General features: G+C 33.8%; 2 protein-coding genes and 1 long non-coding RNA gene across 17 annotated transcripts in view; 2 read left to right on the forward strand and 1 right to left on the reverse strand.

Annotated features, from left to right (window-relative positions):
• LOC117100172 (nucleolar transcription factor 1-like) overlaps nt 1–10,642 on the forward strand; it is a 13,349-nt gene extending 2,707 nt beyond the window's left edge. Inside the window, exons 1-11 of one of the 13 annotated variants that reach the window (XM_033239757.1) lie at nt 581–718; nt 2,669–2,736; nt 3,275–3,425; nt 4,078–4,201; nt 4,592–4,782; nt 6,480–6,624; nt 6,874–6,996; nt 7,057–7,095; nt 7,210–7,254; nt 8,552–8,593; nt 10,336–10,642. In XM_033239757.1, the coding sequence (XP_033095648.1) occupies nt 2,708–2,736; nt 3,275–3,425; nt 4,078–4,201; nt 4,592–4,782; nt 6,480–6,624; nt 6,874–6,996; nt 7,057–7,095; nt 7,210–7,254; nt 8,552–8,593; nt 10,336–10,343 (897 nt within the window). In that variant the 5' untranslated portion in view covers nt 581–718; nt 2,669–2,707 and the 3' untranslated portion in view covers nt 10,344–10,642. Of the gene's footprint in view, nt 1–579; nt 810–2,668; nt 2,737–3,274; nt 3,426–4,077; nt 4,202–4,591; nt 4,783–6,479; nt 6,630–6,873; nt 7,096–7,209; nt 7,255–8,551; nt 8,594–10,335 lie in introns of those variants that run through there. The other 12 variants (XM_033239755.1, XM_033239758.1, XM_033239751.1 and 9 more) reach the window with 12 other exon arrangements.
• Nucleotides 4,793–5,532, forward strand: LOC117100173. The gene is made up of 2 exons (XR_004444094.1): nt 4,793–5,029; nt 5,435–5,532. It is a non-coding gene; the product is annotated as an uncharacterized LOC117100173 (long non-coding RNA).
• A 1,054-nt stretch (nt 10,643–11,696) lies between the features above and the next one.
• Nucleotides 11,697–24,828, reverse strand: part of LOC117100170 (ergothioneine biosynthesis protein 1-like) — a 46,716-nt gene continuing 33,584 nt past the window's right edge. For 2 of the 3 annotated variants that reach the window (XM_033239744.1, XM_033239743.1), the window contains 6 exons: nt 22,977–23,151; nt 22,068–22,318; nt 20,986–21,180; nt 19,961–20,039; nt 14,569–14,674; nt 11,697–14,186 (listed from right to left, as the gene is read on the reverse strand). In XM_033239744.1, coding sequence (XP_033095635.1) covers nt 14,096–14,186; nt 14,569–14,674; nt 19,961–20,039; nt 20,986–21,180; nt 22,068–22,318; nt 22,977–23,151 — 897 coding nt within the window. In that variant the 3' untranslated portion in view covers nt 11,697–14,095. Of the gene's footprint in view, nt 14,187–14,568; nt 14,675–16,883; nt 17,216–19,960; nt 20,040–20,985; nt 21,181–22,067; nt 22,319–22,976; nt 23,152–24,828 lie in introns of all 3 variants that reach the window. The other variant, XR_004444093.1, reaches the window with a different exon arrangement.

Below are 24,828 nucleotides of genomic sequence, written 5' to 3' on the forward strand. Positions count from 1 at the left end.
AAGTGAAATTCTATATTTTGGAAATTTTGCATGAAATCTGTCAACCACGTTCTGTCATGGTCGAGGTTGCTTCACCTATCACGATGTATTCCAACCATCATAAAGCTATCTAAATGAGCATTTGTCATAACAGAACGCAAATTATTTTGTTGTGATATGATGATGAAAAGTTAACACAAACAATATTGTGGCGCCACCACTGATAATAATAAATATTATATTATTAATATTATTGATATTATTACTCAATTAACATCACGAAATTCACATATTATGATATATGTTTGTTTCAAGTGGACACGATTCTATGATTCTGTACAAATGTATCTTGAAACTGCTGAATTTCTACTAAAGCCCTGTGCGAGCGAAGTACAATAAACGCCGGGAACCAGGGAAAACCATTGGCAAAAATCGTAATAAAAGTAGGAAATTACAAGACACACGATAATATTGTACTAAAAAGGTCATAAAATAATACTTTAATAGGAAATAAAGCATACATCCTATTATTTAATTAATTTATATTTGGTAAACTGTATACGTATATTTATGAATATAACTGAGATTTAATGACAGTACGTTGATCCAGTCAGTTGGTACTAGGCCTAGACGATCCGATCGACCAGCCACGAAGTGCGTCGCAACGACTTCGACGGAGCCTATAGCACGTGGATAAGTGTGTTGTGTTTGAATCGATTTCCATTTGGTATTTTTTTAGGTTAGCGAGACGAGATTCCTAGTGCAGATTTAATGGTATATGAATTGAGGCCTCTATATAACAAGCTGGCTTAGGTCTCTCTCTCTCTACGGTAGGCCTACTGAGGTATTGAAATATGAGTAGACCTAAGCCAGCATTAGCTGGCCACAGTAGAGTAGATAAGCCAGCTTGCTATAGTCTAGGCCAGCCTCGGCAAGGCGCGCGAGGAGAGACACCTATCACTAGGCCTACTAAGCTGTAGGCCTAGCTATTTCGTAATCATTGTATTCATAAAGGCTTGAGCATTTTATTTCATGTGGTTGGCTAGGACAGGTATAGACATATAATGACTCATTAGCTCCATACTACTCTAGTCCCAAAGCCTATAGCATTACCAAATCAACAGGGGGATCAGGCCTACAGATTGTCATGTCGAATGCCCGGCAGTTTGCCGACTCAAAACCATGAATACCATTTTGCTGAAGCACAATTTGCTGAAACCCAGTTTGCTAAAAGTCAATCAAAAGCATTGAAACATTAAAATCGGCATAAAATTAACGATGGAGCATTTAATTCTCTTACCGTGACTGTGTACGAAACTGGTGGGGCCAGCGGAAAGTAGGGACCCGCTAGATTGAGACATGAGACTTTAGAGGCCATCCAATGTGAAGCAGTCACTGTATTCATATAATAAATAGCTGCTCATCGTAGTTTAATGATTATTTTTGTCTTACAGTATTCTGTAAATCAATCTTGATTATAAACAATTGAATTACCAAAAAAAAAAAATTAAATAGGCCTGTGTCAGATAAAATGTCAAGCATATTTATAATAAGTATATCAAAGAAGTTAAATAAGATAATAATATGTAGACCCTTAAAGGAAATGGGCGTTTATTGTCGAGAAGGGTTTTGATGGGGAGTTTATTCAAGGGAGGCATTAATTTTTGTGTATGTGTAAAATTGATATACATGTATGTACGGAATGCTTAAACACCCGTTATTCCACTGTAAATGTGAAATTACAACACAATAATTACTGTCAAAATGTTTCATGGTCATAAAAACGTATTGATCCCAACCAGCTTTAAAAAAATGTAATTCTACTGTCCATTAGAACATATATAGAATGTGTTGGGAATGACTTTGTTTCGATAGATGTGTTTGGGGGAGTTTATTCGAAGAAAAATAAACGCCTTGCGACGTTTTCGAAAGAAGGGGAATTTGTCGGAGGGGGTGCATTCAAAGTGGGGCAATTACACAGGTACGTAAATATGGGCGTAAATATGGCTCCAGCTCCCTGATATACACGTCATGTTTTCGAAAACACAATACAGTACTGTACATTTGTACGATGGTGACAGCAAGATTCGGCAAACTGAGTGTCGGCAAACTGGGTTGTCATGATTTCGGTGAACTGGATTCAGCAAACTGGGTTTCTCAAAGTGGCTATTAATTCGGCAATCTGGATTTCGGCAAACTGGATTTCGACAAACTGGTCGGATACTGTAAAGTTAAAGATCATACCTCAAAAACCAGTTCAAATGTCAAAGCCTAATTTCGGCAAAATCTGTGCGGAAGTAGGCCCTCTTTTTTCTGAAATGCAATGACAGATTTCTATGCCAAATTTTTGCGTGGATGATATACTGTAATCCCTGTGTAGGCCTTATATTACAGTGTGTGGTGCAGATGCTAATTATAGGTAAGGTAGCAAAATCTGCCGAGACTAAGTAAGGCGTCTGCACAAGGACTATATCCTCCGCACAAAAAACATTGCTGACTTGATGATGGTTAAGGGGCTTGACAATAATATTTGTGGATGCTATACTGTGAATAAAATGGTGATAATGTATGTCATAAATTTTACTCGAGCATATTTTTTTTGCTTTGAGCATTTCCAGGGGTTGGGCGCTGATCCCCATTGTTACGAGCCTGAGGTATACGCACTCAATGCATTTTTTTATACTACTAGACTTATTAATAGGCTGAGAAGGTGCGACTGAAAGGCGAGATGAAGCCAAAAATGAAGAAATCAAAAAGGTAGAACATTTTTCTTGGTTCCAAGTTCAAAAAGGTGAAGTACTGTACATTAGTTACTGTAGGCCTACACATTTCATTAAGGCGGTTTTCCACTAGCGAATTAAAATGAAAAATTTTGATCACTTCATTAATACTTTCCGCTACATTAGCATATATCACAAATGACATAACGTACAGTATTTTCATCTATTTTCGATACTCATGGGGCAACAAAATCTTTTCCCAAGCTCTCTGAATGGTTGCATAATTTTTCACTTCAAAAAAAGTAGAAACATTTTGCACTCTAAAAAGCAAAAACGGCAGGTGAAGGGATTGCGCATGCATGCTGTCAGATGCTTTTCCTTTGCATTAATAAATTCGCTGAGTGGAAAACCAGCTTAAGAACATGGAAAAGTTCAATCCAACGTATATTACTAATACAGTACTGTGGTAAAAAATATATGTTTTCCATCATTGCCAACGAATTGTAAAAAATAGTGGGCCTTTATATGCCTATTAAATATATAACTATATTAGACTAGATTGATTTTACTGATTGTAGAAAGACGCCTATAACAGATGAAACCAGGCGCATACTTGAATCCTACTGGGAGCGTGGGCTAACCGGGTACAGTGTTGCGGACATAGAAAAGAGAAAACTTTTGCAAGAGGCTATAAATGAAACTGGAATGGAAGAACCTAGGATAAAGGTAGGACATTACACACTCAACTGTTCTCACCAAATGTAGTACTTCATTTTAATATTTAATAATTAATAATGATGAATAATAATGATGACGGCAACAGCTACAACAGTAGTAATGACATTGCATGCCAACATGGCCCCTACAGTATGGGGTTCATATTATTATCCTCTGTTCACTGGATCATGCTCGTAAGTTGCAGCTTACCCTGTAACCACTTATGTTCCTGGGTAAAGTAGAGAGACACAACCGTAAGTAAAATGCCTAGCCTGAAGACACAAGTGAAAATTTGTGCGCGGCATAAGTTTGAACCCCGACCTCAAGATTTGGGTCTTCAACGGTGGATTATGTACACCAAATTTACCTTTAAGTCATTAAATTTGATATCAAATTACCAATTCTTTTACATCCAATGACTGCACCGCACTAAGGTAATGCATGTTAATCTACACACACCTTTGAGTACAAAGTCTAGTTTAGTTTGAAGGTGGGTGGGCTCGTACGTGAACATTAAAAATTAGTTTTTTGTGGAAAATGGGGAACATACTGTAAGAAACGTGATGGAACTTGTATGCTTGATTTTGCATTTTCCTATTCACATGTTGCCAACTTTGGTTAAGTCATGTGTAGAAAGATCCACTTCAAATTGTAATTTCAGGACTGGATTGGCAATTATCGGCGCAAAAAGTTGGGAAGAAAATATCAAACAAAGCCGTCAAAGAAATTTTTAAAGAGAAAATTGACAGGATACAATGTGTTCTGTTCAGAGTATATCAAAACAAGTATGTTTTTTTTTTAATTACACAATATGGTATTTTTTCTGACTGAAGTAGATAATTTTTAAGATAATAGAATATAGTAATGTTGAATATTTAACTCAAGCATTGTCTCTGAAGAAAAAAAGTTTTTGATGTGTTGTGCTAAAAAATATTCCAAGACACTGAAGGAGTTTTCGACCAAAAACTCTGGAACAGTTAATAAGACACAGAATTTCTGAATACTATAAAAAAAACTGGGAGAAATGTTAGTTCTTTTCCCACCCGCCAATCATAAAAAATAATTAAAGTAGGTTTATTATGATACTCCAATGTATTTTGATTCAACATACTTTCTCTTTAATAAATAGAAAATAGGACTTTATATTACATGGTACCATATTTATTTTTTATAAGAAATACAAGGGGGGTCAACCTACCAAGAGGCAGTTGCATCACTAGGAGGTAAATGGAAGGAGGCGAAAGAATCGGGGAATGTTGAGTCATATAATGCCAAGGCAGCTGAAGTTAGTAAACAACGTTCAGAAATAACTTACAACAATGATTCCTGTATATTCACAACAAAAATGAAGGAGATTATGAAAAGGGTAAATATATTATATAAAGTATATTATAATACACCTAAATAGATTTTGATTGTTGGATTCCGTATCATGTGACATTGATTTTTAACACTATCTCGTCACTCATTATAAAAATGTATATCCATTCGTGCATTTTTTGTTTCATACGCTTTCGTCCCATTGCACGCCTTCACCTAATACAATGTTGTCATTGGTTGAAAGAAGATTGACTGTTCCATTCTGAAGAAAGGTAGTTGATTACCAATTTGTTGTAAGTTGTTTGTGTTAAAACTTGTACTGATTGGAAGAAAGATAGACTTAAATTTATTTTTAGGTATATTTTATATACATGTGTTATAAAACAAATAATTAATTTTTTGTTCCACCTGGTTAATGGAACATTCAACCTTTCAACCCATCAAAATATTGAATAAACACCTCCACCCCCCCCCAAAAAAAAAAAATCCTCATTTGGAATAAATGCTTCCATCGAATAAATGGACCACAGCATATATTTTTGATTTTTGCTTTAAATAAACACCCCCTCCCCTCAAATGACTGTAATTTAGTGAAAGCAACATCATTCTCAACACATTCTAATAATCGAATGCAAAAAAATGGAAGTAATCATCACCAATAAAAACCATCCACTTAATAAATATGTTGTGTTCAATAGGAGTGGAAGAATCCATTTTCCTGTGATCAAAACCAACCAACTGCGTAACTCTTTTCTTCCAGCGGCCATGAGGCTACATAATGTAAACTTTGTCAGGTGAATATTTCTCATACCAGAGTTATGGATGATATGAATGAATGAACCTATGCATGAATGAATTTGAATGAATAATTTTGTTATTCTTTGTTCATTTTTAACTTTTTGGTCTTTTAAAGTTGTTTTTAATTTTTTCACAGCTTGTACTCTTTGTATTTGTTACTGTATGCAAATTTTGCTCTGTACATGTTCCATTTTACCATGTTTTTACCCATGTGTTTGTATGACCTGTGATGTGTATTTTTTACCCTTTTTCATTTTTGTATTCTGTAATCTGTGACAAGCAAAGCAAATTTCAAGCCATTTTATGAGTTTGACCGATAAATTGAATTGAATGTTTTACTCTCGAACGTATCCATTTTACACCCCAAACAAAATGAACATTTCCCTCGGAATAAATGCCTCCCTAAAGTAACTGTAACTGCCCTTTCAAAAACCCTTTTTAACGATAAACACCCCGAGGGGTTTTATGCAAATAGATACGGTATAAATTATATAGCATTAGTAGGCCTGTATGTTTATATTTACCAGAAATTTTATTATGTGCTAAAACGTTGGTGTTTGTAAATTTGGGTAAATAAAACAATCTACCTTTCGTCATAATGTGGCAGTGATTGGCACATTGGTTGCATTCGCTGTTTAGACACTGTGTCTGCGGTATACTCTACAAGGAGTTGAAAAAAACAGTTGCTCTATGGGCATGACATTTTACCAAACTATCCTACGTAAAAAAAAAATTGCGTTTTGGACTCCTACTGTATGCCCATACCCCTTATACATTTCAGAACTAGATTTACTTTAAGTAGTTTAAGTCAAATTTATTTAATGCTTGTGGTTCTTTGTTATAAAGTGCATTGAGGCTTTTTGCAGAATGCGATATGAAAGAATTGACTTGTTATTATTATTATTATTGAACTGAACCTACCTATATTGAATATATTATTTGTAGGTAAAAATACTGGAGTTGAATGGTTATGATATTGCAATATGCATTCAGAAGCCACTGGGTCAAATCAGAGGATTTGGCACAAAATCTGGGTTGGAGTTCCTCAAAACCAGCAACGTAATGAAGCAGTATGGAGAATTTATAAAAGGTAATATTACATTCAATCAGTATTTTATAACTGCTTTGTTATGTTAGGGCTTTGATGTGCGTTTGATACACATCTTTTAGTAAATTTTACTGCATTAAAGAGGACCCATTCAGCTGTCCGAAATAAAATGATTTTTTTTTTTTTCTGAGCAAATTCTAGTGGATAGGAAAATAACGTTGTATTAGTGTAGAATAATTTTTTTTTTAAAAATTTGTAAACAGTAAGTTTTTATTTTATTTATTTTCTTAGGTTATGATGATGAAGAGGAAGACGATGATGAAGAGGAAGACGATGATGAAGAGGAAGATGATAAAGTGAATAAGGACGATGAAGAGGAAGATGATAAAGTGAATAAGGACGATGAAGAGGAAGATGATAAAGTGAATAAGGACGATGAAGAGGATAAAGTGAATAAGGACAATGAAGAGGAAGATGATAAAGTGGAAGAGGACAATGAATTGGAGAATAAAGGTGAAGTATTTTTGTATTGTACTTATTAAATTTATCCCAATAAATCTAAAAAGTGTCTAATTAAAACTCAATTACATATTATGTATTTAATGTTATTTAACCTTGCTTCTTTAGCAAATGTTGATCAAGTGGAAGAGGATGATGAATCGTTGAATGAAAGTAAGTTGTCAGAAGTTAACCACATGTGTGAAGCTCAAATCAAATTCTATGTGACGAATTTGAGTTATGTGCTCATTTTTGGAACAATTTTTCTCACAACATTCGTAACAATTTTGATGCTCTTTCTATTAATATGTTTAAAAAAGAGGCCTTTATATGTATTTAGTAAGACTGTACCTTTTTTATTTTGGTTTGGTAGTTTTCATTTGTCTGCTTTCTTTTCAGTTTTAGGCTATCTTGTTGTTTTTTATTTACTTTTAGTTACTTTTGAATTTCATAATTGTAAAAATTGTTTTTTTTTTTATTTTATTTTTTTTTATTTTTGTGGATATATTCACTGTATGTAACAGGGCTTCCTTGAAAAGCAGTGCTAGTCACTGAATGGACCCCCTGGTTAAAGAAAGCTTAAATAAATAATAAAATATGGGTATGATGTCATATTACACCCAAATATGGGCATATCACATTTGTTTGTCTCAAAAAATGTGATAGCGTGGTCAAAGCTAGTGTACATAGACTGGCCAACTAGAAATGAAATCTGTACATTATTTTGGGGTTTTCTAATTTTTACTCAGAAATAATATGGTACGCCATTCCTGCAACAGCTTTTGTTCAGTTGAGCTAATCACCAGCCCATTGAAAATAATATGAACAATAGACAAAATTTGCGAGGTCCGTTTACAGACGGTCTCACAACATTTAGTGGGTGACTATGGAGAACTTACAGTGCGATCGGTGTGAAAGTATAGGAAAGGGTAATGTTATGTTTGCAAAAACAGTGACCGCCTGCCATTAAACATAAAAAATATCTGGCAAGGAAAGGCAGTACGATTGTCTAAAATAGTGTTTATTTACCTATTCAAGCGTTCTTTGGAATTTGTGATTCGTAAACCTTAGCTTGCCTAGAAGGATAGCGTGTCAAAATCGTAGTTCACGGATTGAAGACTCTTGTGCATGCCTAAATAGGCTGTAGACATGCGGGGCCTAGGTCTAGCATCTCTCGAAAAATCTTTTGGCGTGTTGGCAAACCATTAATTATCAATTATGTGCTTTACAGCAGAAACAATCTGTAAGCCACATGTTTTCCTGTTACCGAGAGTCACTCATTCCTTAGCAAGTCACTCGGGAAAGGGAGGTGGTTACACATTGTGCTATGCCTCTATAAAAGGAATTATGGCAATTCATAGACTTACCGGTAGCTTGGTTAGAAGTTTCTTGTGTGGTGGTTAGCAGGGCCACTTACCTTTCTCTGATGGCTAATCTCAATCTTAATAATGTATTAATTTCTTATTTTCAGACACAGATTTAGAACAATTATGCAGAAGTCTAGGTATGAAAGGTAATATAGTAATTTTCATTGGTTTATATTAAGGGTATGTGTAATGCAGGACTTTTTATTATATGTAATAAAGTTTATTGATATGGTTTTTACATGGTGTGAGCGAGTGAAAACCATCTTCTTATAGTGTGTAATTTAAAATGGATGTCGATGCATTTCTTATCGATTACTGGCCACTTTTCATTAAACTTTGCCCAACATACCCCATAGCATTGCTTGAGAACAGAATTTCTTCAGTTGTTGGCCTAGATAAAGAGATTTCAGCTGCTGCGAAACATTTTAAAAATGTGTACATAAAATAGATGTTAATATCTTGATGCACTTCTTAATTTATTACTGGCCACTTTCCTTTTCATCATCATCATCAACATTAGGCTATTTCACCCACTGCTGTGTGAAGCCCTCTTCTAATATTTTCCATCTTCTGTCTGATACTATTCTTGCCCAGTTTGCAGTTTCCATATACATTTAAACTTGCATAAGTCGACTTTGGCTAACATTAATAATTAGTAAGTCGATCTTACTTTACATGCCAAATTGTTGTGTTTTCACTTAATTAACCATCTGTAAGTCAAACTTTATCAAAGTTGAACTATAGGCAAGTTCAACTATGTGGTGATGTCATCTCTCCTTCTTTTTTTTTTGTCATCTTATTTTTCCAGTCCTTGGTTGCCAATTTGTTACTCTTTTAGCCCATCTGTTATCTTCTAATCTTGAAAGGTGTCCTGCCCATCTCCATTTTATTTTCTCTAAAATATCTTTGACTTCAGTAAAATTTTCTTATTTTGGTGTACTGAACTCTATCACTTAGCGAAATCTGTAACATTCTTCTCTCCATTGCTCGTTTGGTTATTAGTTTCTCTTCCATATCCTTCGTTGTTGACCATGTTTCTGCTCCATATGTGATTTTTGTTTGAATACACTGGTTGAAAACTTTTGTATGTTTCCATTTGTCAAAATATTTTTATGCATTTCACAGCATCTCCAACCTTCTTTCACTGATTCCAATTTCTTCCTCTGTGTTGTTATCCATATTCAATGTCTGTCCTAGGTACAGTATTTGTACTTATCCACTTTCTGTATTTGCTGATTTTCTATTGTGATATTTTCAGCTGTTTTAAAGTCTACATCTACATTTAAAATTCGCCCAACTATACACTTTGTTTTCTCGCTAAAATTACTCAATCACCTGAACATCCCTTGCATTCATTTCTTCCACCGCGACGATCTTCATCCATCACGTTATGCAATTCTCGACATTCTGCTTTCCTGCCCTTCTTTGCTCAAACTTCTCGCCATATTTCTCCTTTGACATTAGAACCTCTTTTTATGCAGGCTATATTATAAACACAAATTACCCTTTGTATACCATATTGTATTTTATTGTTGATTTTTGGTGGATAATGGCCCCTGATGGCTGAAGAAGCAATAAGAATAAAATTGAATTGGATAACATTGCTTGTAAGTTGAATTCATTCCGAGCTAAAGAGATTTCATCCTGCGAAAACTTTTTTTTTTTAGGCAATAATAATAATAATAATTTATTATTATGATGTTACTAAAACCTACCTTAAGGGTAACTTAGAGAACAATTAAAAAAACGATGTTAAGGGGAAAATAATACAAAAGTATATTATTATTATTATATTTAATCATTCCCTTCCCTGCAGGGAATAACTGGCAAACATTAAATTCATTATCACTATGTTATTTAATCATAAATAATTTGTTTAACTTCACAGTGGAATGACGAGGAGAGACGAAGGAAAAAGTTGCATTTAAAGTTGGTGATTGTGGACAGACAGCATCTTTATGTCCAAATACTGTATTTCTAAAACTAAATAGGATGAAATAGGCCTATGCAAGGTTTTACTGAAGTTTTAGTAATACGGCAGTGGCGGATTCAAGGGGCCCCTAGTCGGCCCGGCCGCACCACCTAAATTTTTCAATATAAAAAAAATGGAGAAATCAATAAAATTATAATCAAATTAAGTCCAAGAGTACCATTTCCGGCCCCCTAGAGGTGCTATAATCACATTTTTTTAAATCTGTGTGTGTGGGGGGGAGATTGATCAAACATTAGAACACATCCCTCCAGGTTATTTGACTTATACTAATCAAGAAAATGTATTACCATGTAAGAGGCAGGCAAAATGTAATTTACATTACAGTTAAAGCAGTAAAGTATTTTTTTTTTAGATTGTATACTGTACGGTAATAGAAAACGTAGGCTTATTAAAACTGTATATATTGTGATATATTGTATAATAAAGTATATTGTTGATACATTTTATTTTCAGACTTTTTATATTGTGATTTACGTAAGGAAGTGCCAGTGACTCAAGCACTAAACATGTTACTGTGATTGCAGTTTTTTTCTTGCTAGTCAGTGATGGCACCATGCTGTCGAGGTGGGCTTAAATTTCCAGTCAGACAAAACATCCATCAAATTAGTTCTTTTTATTGGCCATCCTGTCATAAAATCTGTAGATTTTGTTTTTTACCCGGGCCCTGACTGAGGTTCTAAATGGCCCCTTGGTTTGGGACCCCTCAATGTAACAATGTTTTGATCACTCACTTACTTTACTTGTTTAGTAGGTTCCCCTTCCCATAACTTCCTTGAACTAGCACCCTGACCCAAAAGAGCTTTGTTGATACATAACAGCATAATGCATCTCGGATACCTACTGTAGGACATATCATAATATATCCAGTGGCAGATTTAAGGAGTGGGTCCTGAAACTGTCAATTTTTTTTTAGTCTGAGTACCATTTCCCGCCATCTAGAGTTTCCATAATCAAATTTTCATTTCCTCAGCCCCAACCATGGTGGGGCTGAGGTGACAGGCCTTCTATCTATGAAGTTCTCCCCCGCTGGGCCCCTCTATTTCATTCTAATTCTTGGATTCCAAAAGGGGGCCCCGGTCACATAAACCCGAGTTCCATCGTTACGACACTGTTCATAGAGATTCCATGTCGACCTGAGCTTACCTTAATACATATGGGCTCTCAGGAGAGTTGTAGATTAGCGAATACTTTAATGAAATTCATAGGCCCCTAACAGTTTTTTCACTACTGTTCAATAATATTAAAATACGCCAACAAAACATTTCAAAGTACGTTTATTGAGAATCGCATTCACTACCCTAGTCTCTTCGTACATTATTATACCAACCTTATACAAGATACCTTATAATATAAACAATATTTCCTTATATGATCAAACAACATGGTGCAGCTGCAATTGGTAGAAATTGTAGAATGATATATGCTTTTCAGAGAAACTTAAGCTCAAAACAAAACAGCAATAACAATCTGGAACATAAAGTTTGTAAATGTAAAATGACTAAAAAATTAACTCAATTAAAGTTTCCTACATTACAGACAGTATCACTGACTAACTATTCTATACAATTGTGAAACTTTCTAAAATTAATTAAAAAAAAACACTTAAAACTACTTAAAAGAAAATTGTGGTGCTCTACATTAATTGAGGCACAGCTTTGGTACATTAAGAAAGTTAAATAATAAATATACAGGATAGCAAGGTGCCAACCACACAAATAAAGTTCTCTGGATATTTAAGTATACTTTATGATTACCTATGCCACTAGTCATATGATCACGATTATTATATAAATTGATCATAAGTGCCATATCTATCAGTCGTGGGGACATGAAGGTGGAGTGGCTCAATGGGGCGCTAGGTTGAATAAGTTGGGACATTTGCTTCGGACATTTTCAATGGGGAGCGCAAGCTATAGCGCCACTGCATTAATTGAACCGTATTATTTAAATTGATTTTCGTTTTACTAAACAAATTTTGTGACAATTATCTATTAGTTATGAAATATAATATGCTATGACATTCAAAAATACTTTTTAAGGACCTAAATTTTCATTTTTATATACATACATTGGATTAATTAAATTCAAAATATAGAGCTTGACATGTTACTCTTTTTTTTATTTCATAAAAATGTTATGTTAACCTATTTATTATAGACATTTTATCAAAAACCCTTTGGAGCATGACCGAAGAAGGGCGAGTAATGTATTATGTTGTGGTCTGGCATTTTCATTTTTGATAAAATTTTGTTTGACAAAAACCTGGTGTATGCCGATATTATACTGTAGTCATGATGTGGCTATATATGGTCATGATGTGATGTCATCATAACCATATTTAGGCGTATCATGTTTCTGTCAACTAATCTTAACATTAGACAGAGCCCGAGGTTTAGTAGGAGTCAAAATGTAGGGAAATATATTATTTGTGTTTGAGTCGATCGAACTTAACTAACCAATCGGAACTGGGTCAGGAACACAGGCGTGGCATTACAAGTACACATGTTGTCGTGCAAACGTATGTGTGTGCATATGCTTTTACAATGTCCATTCGTGGGACCTTAGCAACAATATCCAAGGGCGTGGCTTAGCAGAAAGGAACATTGTGAGGTAGATAAGCATTCACCCGAGTCCAGGCTTGTGTTACTTTGGAAGAAATCTGTTCTTTCGGTTTAATTATATATTTTAATTAAAATATAAATTCATTGTAACTGATGATTCGTTTACATTGCTTTTTTGTGGAAAGTAACATTTTATGAACCTTCAAATTATTAATTATTTATTAAATATTATAGTGAAAGTATAGCTGTTATGGAATGCATAAAGAATGTATACCTATTATTACCATGTATTAATCAGTACACTATATACATTTGGCTACCATACACTTTTTTATAAACTAATACATGATCCATTCATTATTCATAATTTATCTTAATTTTCTAAAAATATATATTAAACACACACATTTGTGTATTTTCGTGCATTATCTATTATATCTCATCAACTTTTGGACATTTGCTTCGGACATTTTCCACAGGGAGCGCAAGATATAGCGCCACTGCATTGGACTGTATTATTTAAATTGATTTTTGTTTTACTAAATAAATTTTGTGATAATTATCTATTAGTTATGTAATATAATATAATAATTTATCTTAATTTTCTAAAAATATGTATTAAGACTATTATATTAAACACTCAAATTTGTGTATTTTCGTGCATTATTTATTATATGTTATCAACTTAACCAAAAAAAAGTTGAAATTCAATTACTTAGAGTTATATTTTTTACATTTTTTAACGAAAATAATTTCGGTTCTTCAGTTACAAAAGGTTGTATATTTGACAATTGATTTTTCCAAATAGTGGAAATAGTTTAAAGGCTATTTAGGCTAAAGCTCGGAAATAAATTAAAAAATATTACATGATACAGTACATTCATTTGCAAAAAATATTCACCAAAAAACAGGTTAATTCTATACGTTTTATACCTTTCTTAAAGAGAGGTGCACTTTTATGCTGTGAAACACACATGTTAATCCTTTTATACTGAGTGCCACAAACAAATTATAATACAAACATAGTATACATAGTAAACATATATAGTTTATAAACTATAACACATTTATGTTCAGACGCCAATAACAAAAATTTACTTTCGCTGCCAAATGGTTACATTCTTAGCTACAGGATCTTTGCCATCACAGTCTGCCATCATAATTGTTGAATCAACACATTGCAGCCTGAAATTCAATTAATAAACAAGCAAGTAAAATTTGGCATTATTCCATTCAACTCGCATTATACACATTATGCTACTTTACGTTCTATCGCTAAAATTACTTGATCGTCTGACTATCCCTTAAGCTTGATTTCCATACAATAGCTACACGCCGTCTCAAACAGCTTGCTGTGATGATAATAAGCCTTCCCGATAGACAGTAGTAATCGCACACTGTAGCGACAGTGGAGTGATTTTAAGGAAACCAATTTAAAAACATTAATTTCTTCATCTTGATGTTCGATCTTCTTCCACTTTACGTAGTTCACTCCCCCTGCCCCCAAGATGAAACAGGCCAAGCCCCTGTATTACACTATTGAAAAAAATGCTTAGTATTAACTTACTTCTTTCCGATAACTTTGTAGAGTCTTTCTTCATTCCACTCAGTTGGTGATGTAATAATAATCAGTCCACACGGTACAATTATCTCCCAAAGCCTCAGGAGCCAAGCTGGAAAATTCCAAGGTGCCACGTTTTAATATACAAGAAACTTTACAAATGACTTCAAGCAATTGAGGGGAAAAAAAAAACTTTAACAGGACGAAGGAATGGACAAGGATCAAGCATCAGATTTCATCTTGTTTTTCTCTTGTTTAAATACAGTACGGAGACACATCTGCTAAACATACAAGTTAATGATAGTGAATATGGAATCGGGAGCATACAAATCTGTAGAAATTGAAAATTGTAATGAATACTGTGTTAGCTTGCCATCTTTTAACTTTGAAAACATGCTATACAAGCTTGATATTCTGTCGAATTCTGGTCTTCCTATTTCTAAACAGATTAAAGTATTACTTTAATTTAACAGTTGAGAACAATAGATGGATATGGAGCTATAATACTGAATACGTTTAAAGCCAGTTTTCCACCAGGCAAATATACTTGCGCGAATCAAAAGTGTTTGTGACGCATGAATAAATTCGCCTTATTGAAAACCACATTAAGTATAAGACTTTGCAAAATCTATAGCGCTGCGACTCCAGTAATACCTGCAGTTGGAAAGTGACTAAAAAATTTGTGTTTATGAGACCTTGCTCTGTTTTTTTGGACCACATCTATATTTCTTTTTTTGGGCAAATTTCAGAAGAAAACAAAATAGAGGTAGTCTTCCCCCATCTCAAGAAATGAGAAACATGGTGTCTATTTGTTCTTATAGCTCCAGTCATTGCCACCTTATTCTCAACAAAAATAAAAATCAAAGGAAATAAAAATCTATTTGGTAAACTATCAACAAAATTTAATCTGCTTCAAAGCTAGGGTTTTGTGGTATTCCCTACAGTAAGCAAAAAATTAGTAATTTAGTCAGTGATTTATTTTTTTGATGATACAAAAAATTCCCATAAAATTTTGTTAACAGATAAGGTAATGTATCCATTTGTAACATCATTAGAGATACCATAATGGAAAGCAAAGAATTTTTTTTTTTCATTTATTATCCATGCACTAAATTGTATTTTTCATATAGGGACTGCCTTGTTAATTATTAAGAGCATGCACATTTTTAGCCAATTAAATTATAATATAATAAAGGTGCATTAAACACAAGATACATACCTCTTTGGTCAGTTCCCAGTGTAAATTTCTTATTTTAAGCAATCGATCTCTTATTTAGAACATTTAATATAACTTGCATTGACAATGATATTCATTAATTTCAATTTCTATTTCCAGATTTGTAGATATTTTTGACTCCATTAAAATAATTAAAGGAGGAATGACAGCGGCATATCTATGAGTATTGGCCAAGAAAGGGAGGGTGTAACAATAAAGTGAGCGTGCACTGCATTCAGAACGAGGCGTATACTTTTGACTATTGAAAGCCCACCCAGAAAGCCTCGTACGACACAGCCCGGGATGATTTATTGCCAGGGTCTTTAGGTTATTTTGAGAATAATAAACAGTCAGTGTTTAATATTCTACAATGTTAGTATCTTAGATACACCACTGGGAAAATAGAGATTTTCACAAAACATCCACAAACATTGTAACAGTTTAGAAGAGATGTAGTGGGTCATGTACTGGGGAAAGAAGGCTGGTAACGTGCATTCTTCCTCACACACTTCAAAATAATAGATTTCTCATCATTCCTGATGATGACATAATTAATGTCGAAATATTGAATCCCAAAACGATGGCGTGTATTTCAATACTTGGAGTATGTATCATACTTTCTTAGATTTCTCGCTATTTATAAACAAATATGAATTTGCAGTCAAAGATGTTGATTGTAAGTTAGGACATTTTAGTTTTGTTGAAATAATTAATTCTTTGCCACATGGTAGAAAATGTAAATTTGATTTCTGATTTAATGTATAAATTAATGTAAAAATAAAAATTAGTATAAATATGTTTAACTATTTTATATATGCTAATACTTTTTGAGTTTTGTGATATATGATGCTTTATAAATATATTTTACATATTATGAAGTTAAACGTATGGTAATAATTCAATTATATTTATTATATTATTTGTATTAAAATACTACCATTGTATATAATAATACATTTTTTTTTCAATATCAACATTTCAGTATGCTTTTCATATTTCTTTCAGGTACAGTGAGTTCAAAGGAAATATTTACATCCAAAAATCATTGCATATGATTCTGGTGTAATTTATTTAAACAATGCATTCATAAATTATTTCAACTAACTTTTAGACATATTGCAATTTTGGACTTGCAGGGATGAAAAGTTCAGCAACTTCGTCCCCAGGTTGAAAATAGTTTATATCACTCTTGTTTGACCACCACCAGACAGATTCACTCTAAGGACAAAGGCATTTAGCCAATCTTATATAAATTCTCTTGCATCCATATGAATGCATGCCAAAATTTAGTCAATAACAATGATGTTGATCGATTAGATGGCTTCATATTGTTCAGTGATAAAAACCATTTTCATTTTAGGGATTAATATGGTTAAGGCACCCACAACTTGCAGAGATGTATCTAAGGTAGTAGGTTTCATAGACGAACAACTAAGTCTGTGAAGAGAAATTAGAAACCAAAAAACTGAATCAATGTGAGAAAACTTGAGAAATGTCCCCTAATAAATTGCTTCAATGTGACAAAGAGAAAATGTGACATAAGTAATGTGACAATAATAAAATGTGACTGGCTTTGGCAAAACCAGCCGTTTGTAGGAAAAATTAAAAATTGAGTTATTGGTATATTTAGATTCTGTATGAAGTCTTCTTTAAAACAGTGCTTATTTGATGTCATGAATCCACTAGATATCAGGCATGTAGGTTCTGAGAAAACTTCCTAAGACTCCAAAGTCAATAGTTATTATTAAGATTTGTATTTTTATAACAATTTTTAATATAATTTTCAGTTAGATTTAGTGATTGATATTTTGCAGAAATCTTCTCCAATATATCTTCTTTAATAAAATAATGCAAAAACATGAAAAAGCTCAATACTCGAAATTCTGATTTTCGATGTTTTGGGTGCTTGTGGGAAATTAGAAATTACAGACAAACTGTGGGTTTTGCCAGAGCCAGTCACAAATAATAAAAACATAATCCAAGTGCTCTGAATTAAAAGACACACATTCCTGTGTTCAGTTAATGTACAATGACATTAAGTGCTTATTTTTATACTTTTAAGAAGATTTCAATTGAAAATCAGAACAAAAACAATTTTATTTTGCATCAATAAGAACATATATATGATAATGTTCCTATATTCAGTGGCAGATCCAAGCCTCTGAATAATACCTCTGGATAATAGATTTAGATGGCCAGAAATAGCACTCTCCGAATTAAATTTGAATACAATTTCCTTTTTTCTCCATTATTTTTTTATTTGAGAATATTTAGAGGAAGGGGAGGATTGATGGGGGTCCCTTCTTTGAATTTGTCACTGATATTCTTTGTAGTGTTATTGAAAAACCGAAAGGTCCACTCATTAATCTCAGATAAGATATATATATAATACATACACTCCAAGTATCGAAATGCACGCCATCGTGTCTGGATTCAATATTTCGACATTTTGTCAGGAACAGGACATAATTAATGTTGAAATATTAAATCCCAACACGATGGCGTACATGTTGATACTTGGAGTAAGTATTATACTATCTTATTCTTTGTAGTAGTCTGAGGGCTCAATTGAATGTTTTGAGTAGCTTCCCATCTTATCACAGAATGAACATCTTTTAATTCAGTGGCTAATCTGTCTATCACAATGAATTTTTATCATTAATAATCATAATAATCAGTAATAATTTAGATCTATAACTACAGTGACACCATTAATTAATTTATACCATAATAATACAAAAATTAATATGTTAAGTAACAGTGGCATATTTTGTGATGAAAAATAGATTGTTACTTGGGCCTTTTGAAGGAACTGCTGAATTCACTCAACAGTTAGTCACAACAGTCCGATCCTATGATAAACACCATGGTGCTTCCACTAACAGGTGCCATCAAGAATTCAACTGACAATATTCCACCTGTTGCAGTTTTGATTATCCTGTTTCATAATTTTTTATATCTCTATCACACTCAACTCTAAAAAATGTTCACCTTTTGAGAACTTCTAGCAAACAACTAGGTATTTTCTCTAAACATGTTGTGGTAGTAGTTATGTCCCCACAATCGATTCAAGGACAAATTATTTATGGACATTTAGTCTATATGTACGATTCAGTCCTAACTTTTTTGTGATGAACATGTACTTCAATGTATGCAGGTTGACAGTTTTATGGCTGTCAGCCGACAAATCTTACACCACTCCCCGTTGAGCCACGGTCTGCTGATTGTCGGTGGCAGTCGTGAACAGATTGTCATTAAAAACAATCATTTGCATGACGTGCATCCTGGCGTTGCATTCTCTATGGAATCGCTTCGGCCAAAACCCATCATGCGCTGTATGTGCCCAGCTTAAACCATATCTATTACTGTAGCAATCAAACAGTTCATAAACAGTGTTTTTATAATCTTTTTGTAATTTACTGAAAAACATTACATTTGTGTATTTGGTAACCATTCCTGTTAATACCTTTTACATACTTCAACTACACAAAATTAGTAAACTAAATACCTGATTTACCCAATTAGGATATTATCAACTAAAGTATTCCTGTTCTTAAAAAACCTGTTTCATACCTTTAGAAACATGTTGATACCTGTTGGTACAGTTGAATTCCAGTTGATGCCTGTTAAAAACTAGTTATACTAACTATACACGATTGTTATTGCCAGTCCACCATTTTACATTCAAATCCAGTTGGAAAAACAACTGGTTGAATTTTCTCCTACTGTATGTTCACAAACATGTACAGATACTAAGCCAGTTAGTTGTACATCACTATTACTGAATACTTAAGAAATTAAACTATTCAAAGTAATTTTACCTTGGCAGACATACCTCCAGTGTTGTAAGCATATTGTAATGTCCTTAGTAAGATACTTTCTGTATACTTTTCACTATTCTACTAAATTTAGTGATATACAAATAATAGAGTGCATACCCTGGTATGTACATGTATGCAATAACATTCCTGTTGGATCAAATTCACATCAAAGAGCAGAATTTTGCCAAAAAAGCTTCAATTTTAAATTTGCTTAGGCTTTTAGAAAAAAAAAAATTATTTTGCTTAAATTTGTAAGGACCAACAAACATAATCAACACTGCAGGATTCTTATAAGCTATGAATGGAATACTTAGCGCATGAGATTTGCGACTGAAGTTCTTAAATGTAGAAATCAAGTTACCTTCTATGTTCATGACTCGGTCTAAGAAATCAAGAACGACGAGATTGAAATCCATCAGCTCATTTGGAATCCATGTTAACTGTAAACAAAATGAAGAAATGAAATAAAATGAAGGGGATGCACAGAAGGGGAAAGCGCACACAGTCCTCTTAAAAAGCTTCTTCCGCCACTGGAAAAGTTTGAAGCAAATCACCCGATATTACTCATAAAATGGTCCAGATGAAAGGGTTTAGGGTGTGTCACTACCAATCGTGGGGGCCAGGTACCTATTCCCCATGGAGTAACTGGCTACAACATTGGCTGCTAACACTCGTGAAATTTTGTTATAAGTAGGTACATATGGTTCCACAGAATAACGTTTTTATTACCAATTGCACGAGTGGGGGTGCCCTCTGCACTTATACCAACCCATGAAAAAGCTGACAAGAAAACTCGCACTTGGCAGAAACAATAAAAAATGCTGTCCCAGTGCCGGCGACGAGTTTACTCGTCCCCTAATATTTTCCCACCGATTTATTTGACACAACATTTTGATATGGCATGACTACATAGGTATGTTTGTGTGTATAATTGTTCTGGCACACGAGAAGGAACCTGAAAAAACAGGTCTGGCAGTCAACAAGTTAACCATTTAAAAAAGCTATAATTTCCCTTTGTTATTTTTTTTCGGCTGCTGCCAGGAGGAGCACCCCCTTTCCAACCCCATGGATCTGCCATTGGTACCCAATGGAGTGATTGTGCCACAGATTATTTGGTAATTCTGAACCGTGAACCACCTTTTGGTGCCATCATACCATGCCAATGTTTTGCAGTAGAAACATGCATATATGAGCTAAGGTTTCGAATAATGTACATCACATTTTCGCCAAGAGTATATTGATATTGATAGACACTGGATTGCATAACCACTGGCTGAGATTCCCTCCCTGGGCCCAATCTATTTAAAATTCCTGGATCCGACACTGATAAGCCTTTGATTGGTGAAATATAGTTTCAGTTGATTGACAGTTTGGGAAGGCTCATACCTGCTTAAATACAACTCTGCTTCTGTCAATTTTATGAGGAACAATCGCCTTCCTTTTGCTCCAGGAATCATTAATTCGTAACTTCTTAGTGCTGCTAACGCCCTTTGGTCTGTATTCTGGATAATCTAATGTGCCTGTGTTTTGTAACGCAATCGCTGCCTCAAGAAACCGACTACTGTAATCAACACCAATCACCTTGATTTGGATGATAAAAAAATAAATGATTAATAAGGTCAATTAAACAATTGAACATAAAAAACTTCTTGTGAAGTGCGTAAACTTTGGTATAGACAAAAGCATCCATTATTGATATAATCAGTCACGCAATAACTGAATAATACTTGTTTAAAGTCAGGCTCTCGAGTAAAAATTTTTTTTTTTATATGTAGGACAGCTAATTTTTCTAAGACACTCAATGACATGTTTTGCTTTTTAATCTTGCATTCTTATTGAATCAAAGCAATAAAAAATAGGAAATTACAAGGAAAATTATTTACAAAGTAAAACCACTTAAAAAAGAAAAGGAAAACATCAGTAAAAAGAAATCAGACAATTCACAAAACATAAACGAAAAAAAAAAAAAAGAAGTTTTACACAAAAAAAAAAATTGTCACATCAGACAAGGAACCACATCAAAAGCAGAAATAATAATAAAAAAAAAATTGATAAGGTCAAAAAGGAGGATTGGATGACCCCTTAAACCAGAAGTTTGTTTCCAAAGGGGGTCCAGAAAAAAATATATACAATTTTAAGATACATTTAAACAAAACATAAAAACAACAAGCCTAAAAATCAAGATTATAAACACAAGTAAAATATTAAACAGTACAAAAAAGTATCAAAAAGGGAGGAAAGAAAATAAACCACAAAATAAAAATAAAAAACATGGCACGATAAAGACAAAAAGGTAAAATAGCAAATTACCTTATTTAGCACAAATATAATTTTTGAAATTGACTATGGTTATATAAGTTGCATTTATTTATAAAGTTTTCTAATTTATCCAATTTACCACCAATCTACAACTTAGCAATTGAATATCTTCACAGAATTCACAGAAAAAAAAAAGAAAAGGAAGTTACCTTGGAAAATGTTTGAGCCAGATGGAATGCCAGCCTTCCAGTTGCACATCCAAGGACAAGTGTGGATTGGAATTGATCGATGTAATTTTTCACCGCCCCATCGATGAACTCAGCCAGATTATCGTAGTAATTGTTGACACTGATGCCGTATTGTTTATAGAGCATTTCATCGGGGTTGTCATTCAAATACTCTTTATTTGTACTTGGGAAGAACATACTCTTATGGACAACAGGCAACAAAGATGGGTTTTCTGAAAAATGATAATTATCCTAATAGAATATAATCTATTTGATAATAATACAACAAACGTTTAAAATAATATATTTTAACACTTACAGCCGTATTATATATTCAAACTTCGAACTAGAACTTCTATCTATTATAGTTGCAACTTAAACTTGGATTTGTATTCGCAAACAAAGTAGTCAACGTTCAAACTATGTCTAAATCTTAAGTCCTAGTTGTAGTTCAGCTGAAGACAACTGGCAAGCAACGACTAACAAAACTTTCAAACAAATTGTATGTTATCTGTTGTACTGGATATAGTCTGATCAATGTTACCAGATCTGTAATATTTTGTCTGCTATTAAAATTAGCTCTTTTCATTGGCTAGGTATATGTTTAAAAAAATCATGACGAAAAGTTTGATCTAACATTTTATGCCTGACAGATAAGACTCAACACCACAGTGCATATATAAACCAGTTAAACAATTTTGAAAAATAATAAATAGGTGACAAAAGAAAAGGAGTACAAGAAAATTAATTTACTTGACCTAACTCTATACTTGTGGTTCGAGGCCAGAGTAGGTGATCTTTATCTCTTAAAATCCTAGTAATTATATTCAATCTAAAAATGCATCCACCTAATCCATATTAATTCGTGCTATACAATGAGAGAACACTTGCCTTTGTGACCAAAGGACAGAATGTGTACTTCAGAGTCAATCAGGTGGATTGGTGGAATATCGGAGGGATCAATATTGCAAGCCAGTCGGAATCCCAAATGTTGGAAGAAGTGACGCCGGAAGGCAAAGCGGCCAAATCTGGATGCTTGCTGTCCTGTTGAAGCCCACGAGCCTCCCTGAAATAATATAATATTATAAGAACGTTATATTAACATTACAATTTTGGAGCAAACGTTATTTTGTAGAAACATAATTTTACTTGACTAATATTTTCATACTGAATTAGCCACATTGCTTAATATCAAACCCTGTTAAGTACATACCTACATGTATAACCTAATTTTACAACCTCATAACGTATTAACGTTCCTACGACGTTGTGGGAACATTAATTTGTGACATCCCAAACCAAAACGTCCACGAATGTTATAAAAATATTTTGCATTTTCTGGGACAAACCCTGGTCCTCTGCAGATGCCAGCAACAGAATTTACATTAAATAAACATGATAGAAGAAATTTAAACTCAAGCATTATAGCTTACATGCCAAGGAGGGCGCTGTTACCTGCGAGACTCCACGTTTTTGTGTTTGGCTCTTGTTTTTTTGGTATTTTTGCTGTTTTTTCCAGTAATCTTGTGCTTTTATGTGATTTTTTTGTGCATCTTGGTGATTTAACTATAAATATTGCTTGTTTGCTTCTCTGTGCGTTTAGGACGAAGATTTGTTCGTGGTTTTTTATAATGTGTTACCGATATTCTGAACGGGAGCTGACCGCGCTACGATTCGTGAAGCAAGTTGTGCCTTTGGAGGTCATTGCATTCAATTACGAATTGAACTGTGCTTGGCCTAGACCTAGTCGGCCATTTTGTAAAAGGAAACATCGTAGGAGAAGAGGAGGTAGGAAACTAAGAAGAAAAATATCTGTGATCAATTCAAATAGGCCATACAAATCGGCTAAGACGAGAGGTATTGTAATTAGAAATCTTGTAGCTATTAAAACTGAGAATCAATCTGACAGTAACGTTTTTTCGTGCCCAAAAATGTTCCTAACTAACGCAAGGTCGATCAGAAACAAAGTTGACGAGCTTGAGGCTACTTTTAATAAATTTAAAATTGAGTTACCAGTGATTACAGAAACGTGGCTAGACGCTGAAACTGAGAATGTTGCACTTATACCTGGATATCAAAATTTTAATAAGATTAGATCCGGAAAAAAGGGTGGAGGCGTATCTATTTATTCTGCTAACAATTTAATTGTTAACTACACTGACCTTCATGATGAGTGCGAGCATGAATGTCTTTGGTGCTGTCTCTTATACACATCTAGATGTGTATAAGAGACAGGAATCAATCTGACAGTAACGTTTTTTCGTGCCCAAAAATGTTCCTAACTAACGCAAGGTCGATCAGAAACAAAGTTGACGAGCTTGAGGCTACTTTTAATAAATTTAAAATTGAGTTAGCAGTGATTACAGAAACGTGGCTAGACGCTGAAACTGAGAATGTTGCACTTATACCTGGATATCAAAATTTTAATAAAATTAGATCCGGAAAAAAGGGTGGAGGCGTATCTATTTATTCTGCTAACAATTTAATTGTTAACTACACTGACCTTCATGATGAGTGCGAGCATGAATGTCTTTGGTGCTGTCTCTTATACACATCTAGATGTGTATAAGAGACAGGAATCAATCTGACAGTAACGTTTTTTCGTGCCCAAAAATGTTCCTAACTAACGCAAGGTCGATCAGAAACAAAGTTGACGAGCTTGAGGCTACTTTTAATAAATTTAAAATTGAGTTAGCAGTGATTACAGAAACGTGGCTAGACGCTGAAACTGAGAATGTTGCAC

The sequence above is a fragment of the Anneissia japonica genome, unplaced genomic scaffold, assembly GCF_011630105.1.
Source record: "Anneissia japonica isolate Jap-2015-1 unplaced genomic scaffold, ASM1163010v1 scaffold324_len738069_cov173, whole genome shotgun sequence".
Lineage (NCBI taxonomy): Eukaryota > Metazoa > Echinodermata > Crinoidea > Comatulida > Comatulidae > Anneissia > Anneissia japonica.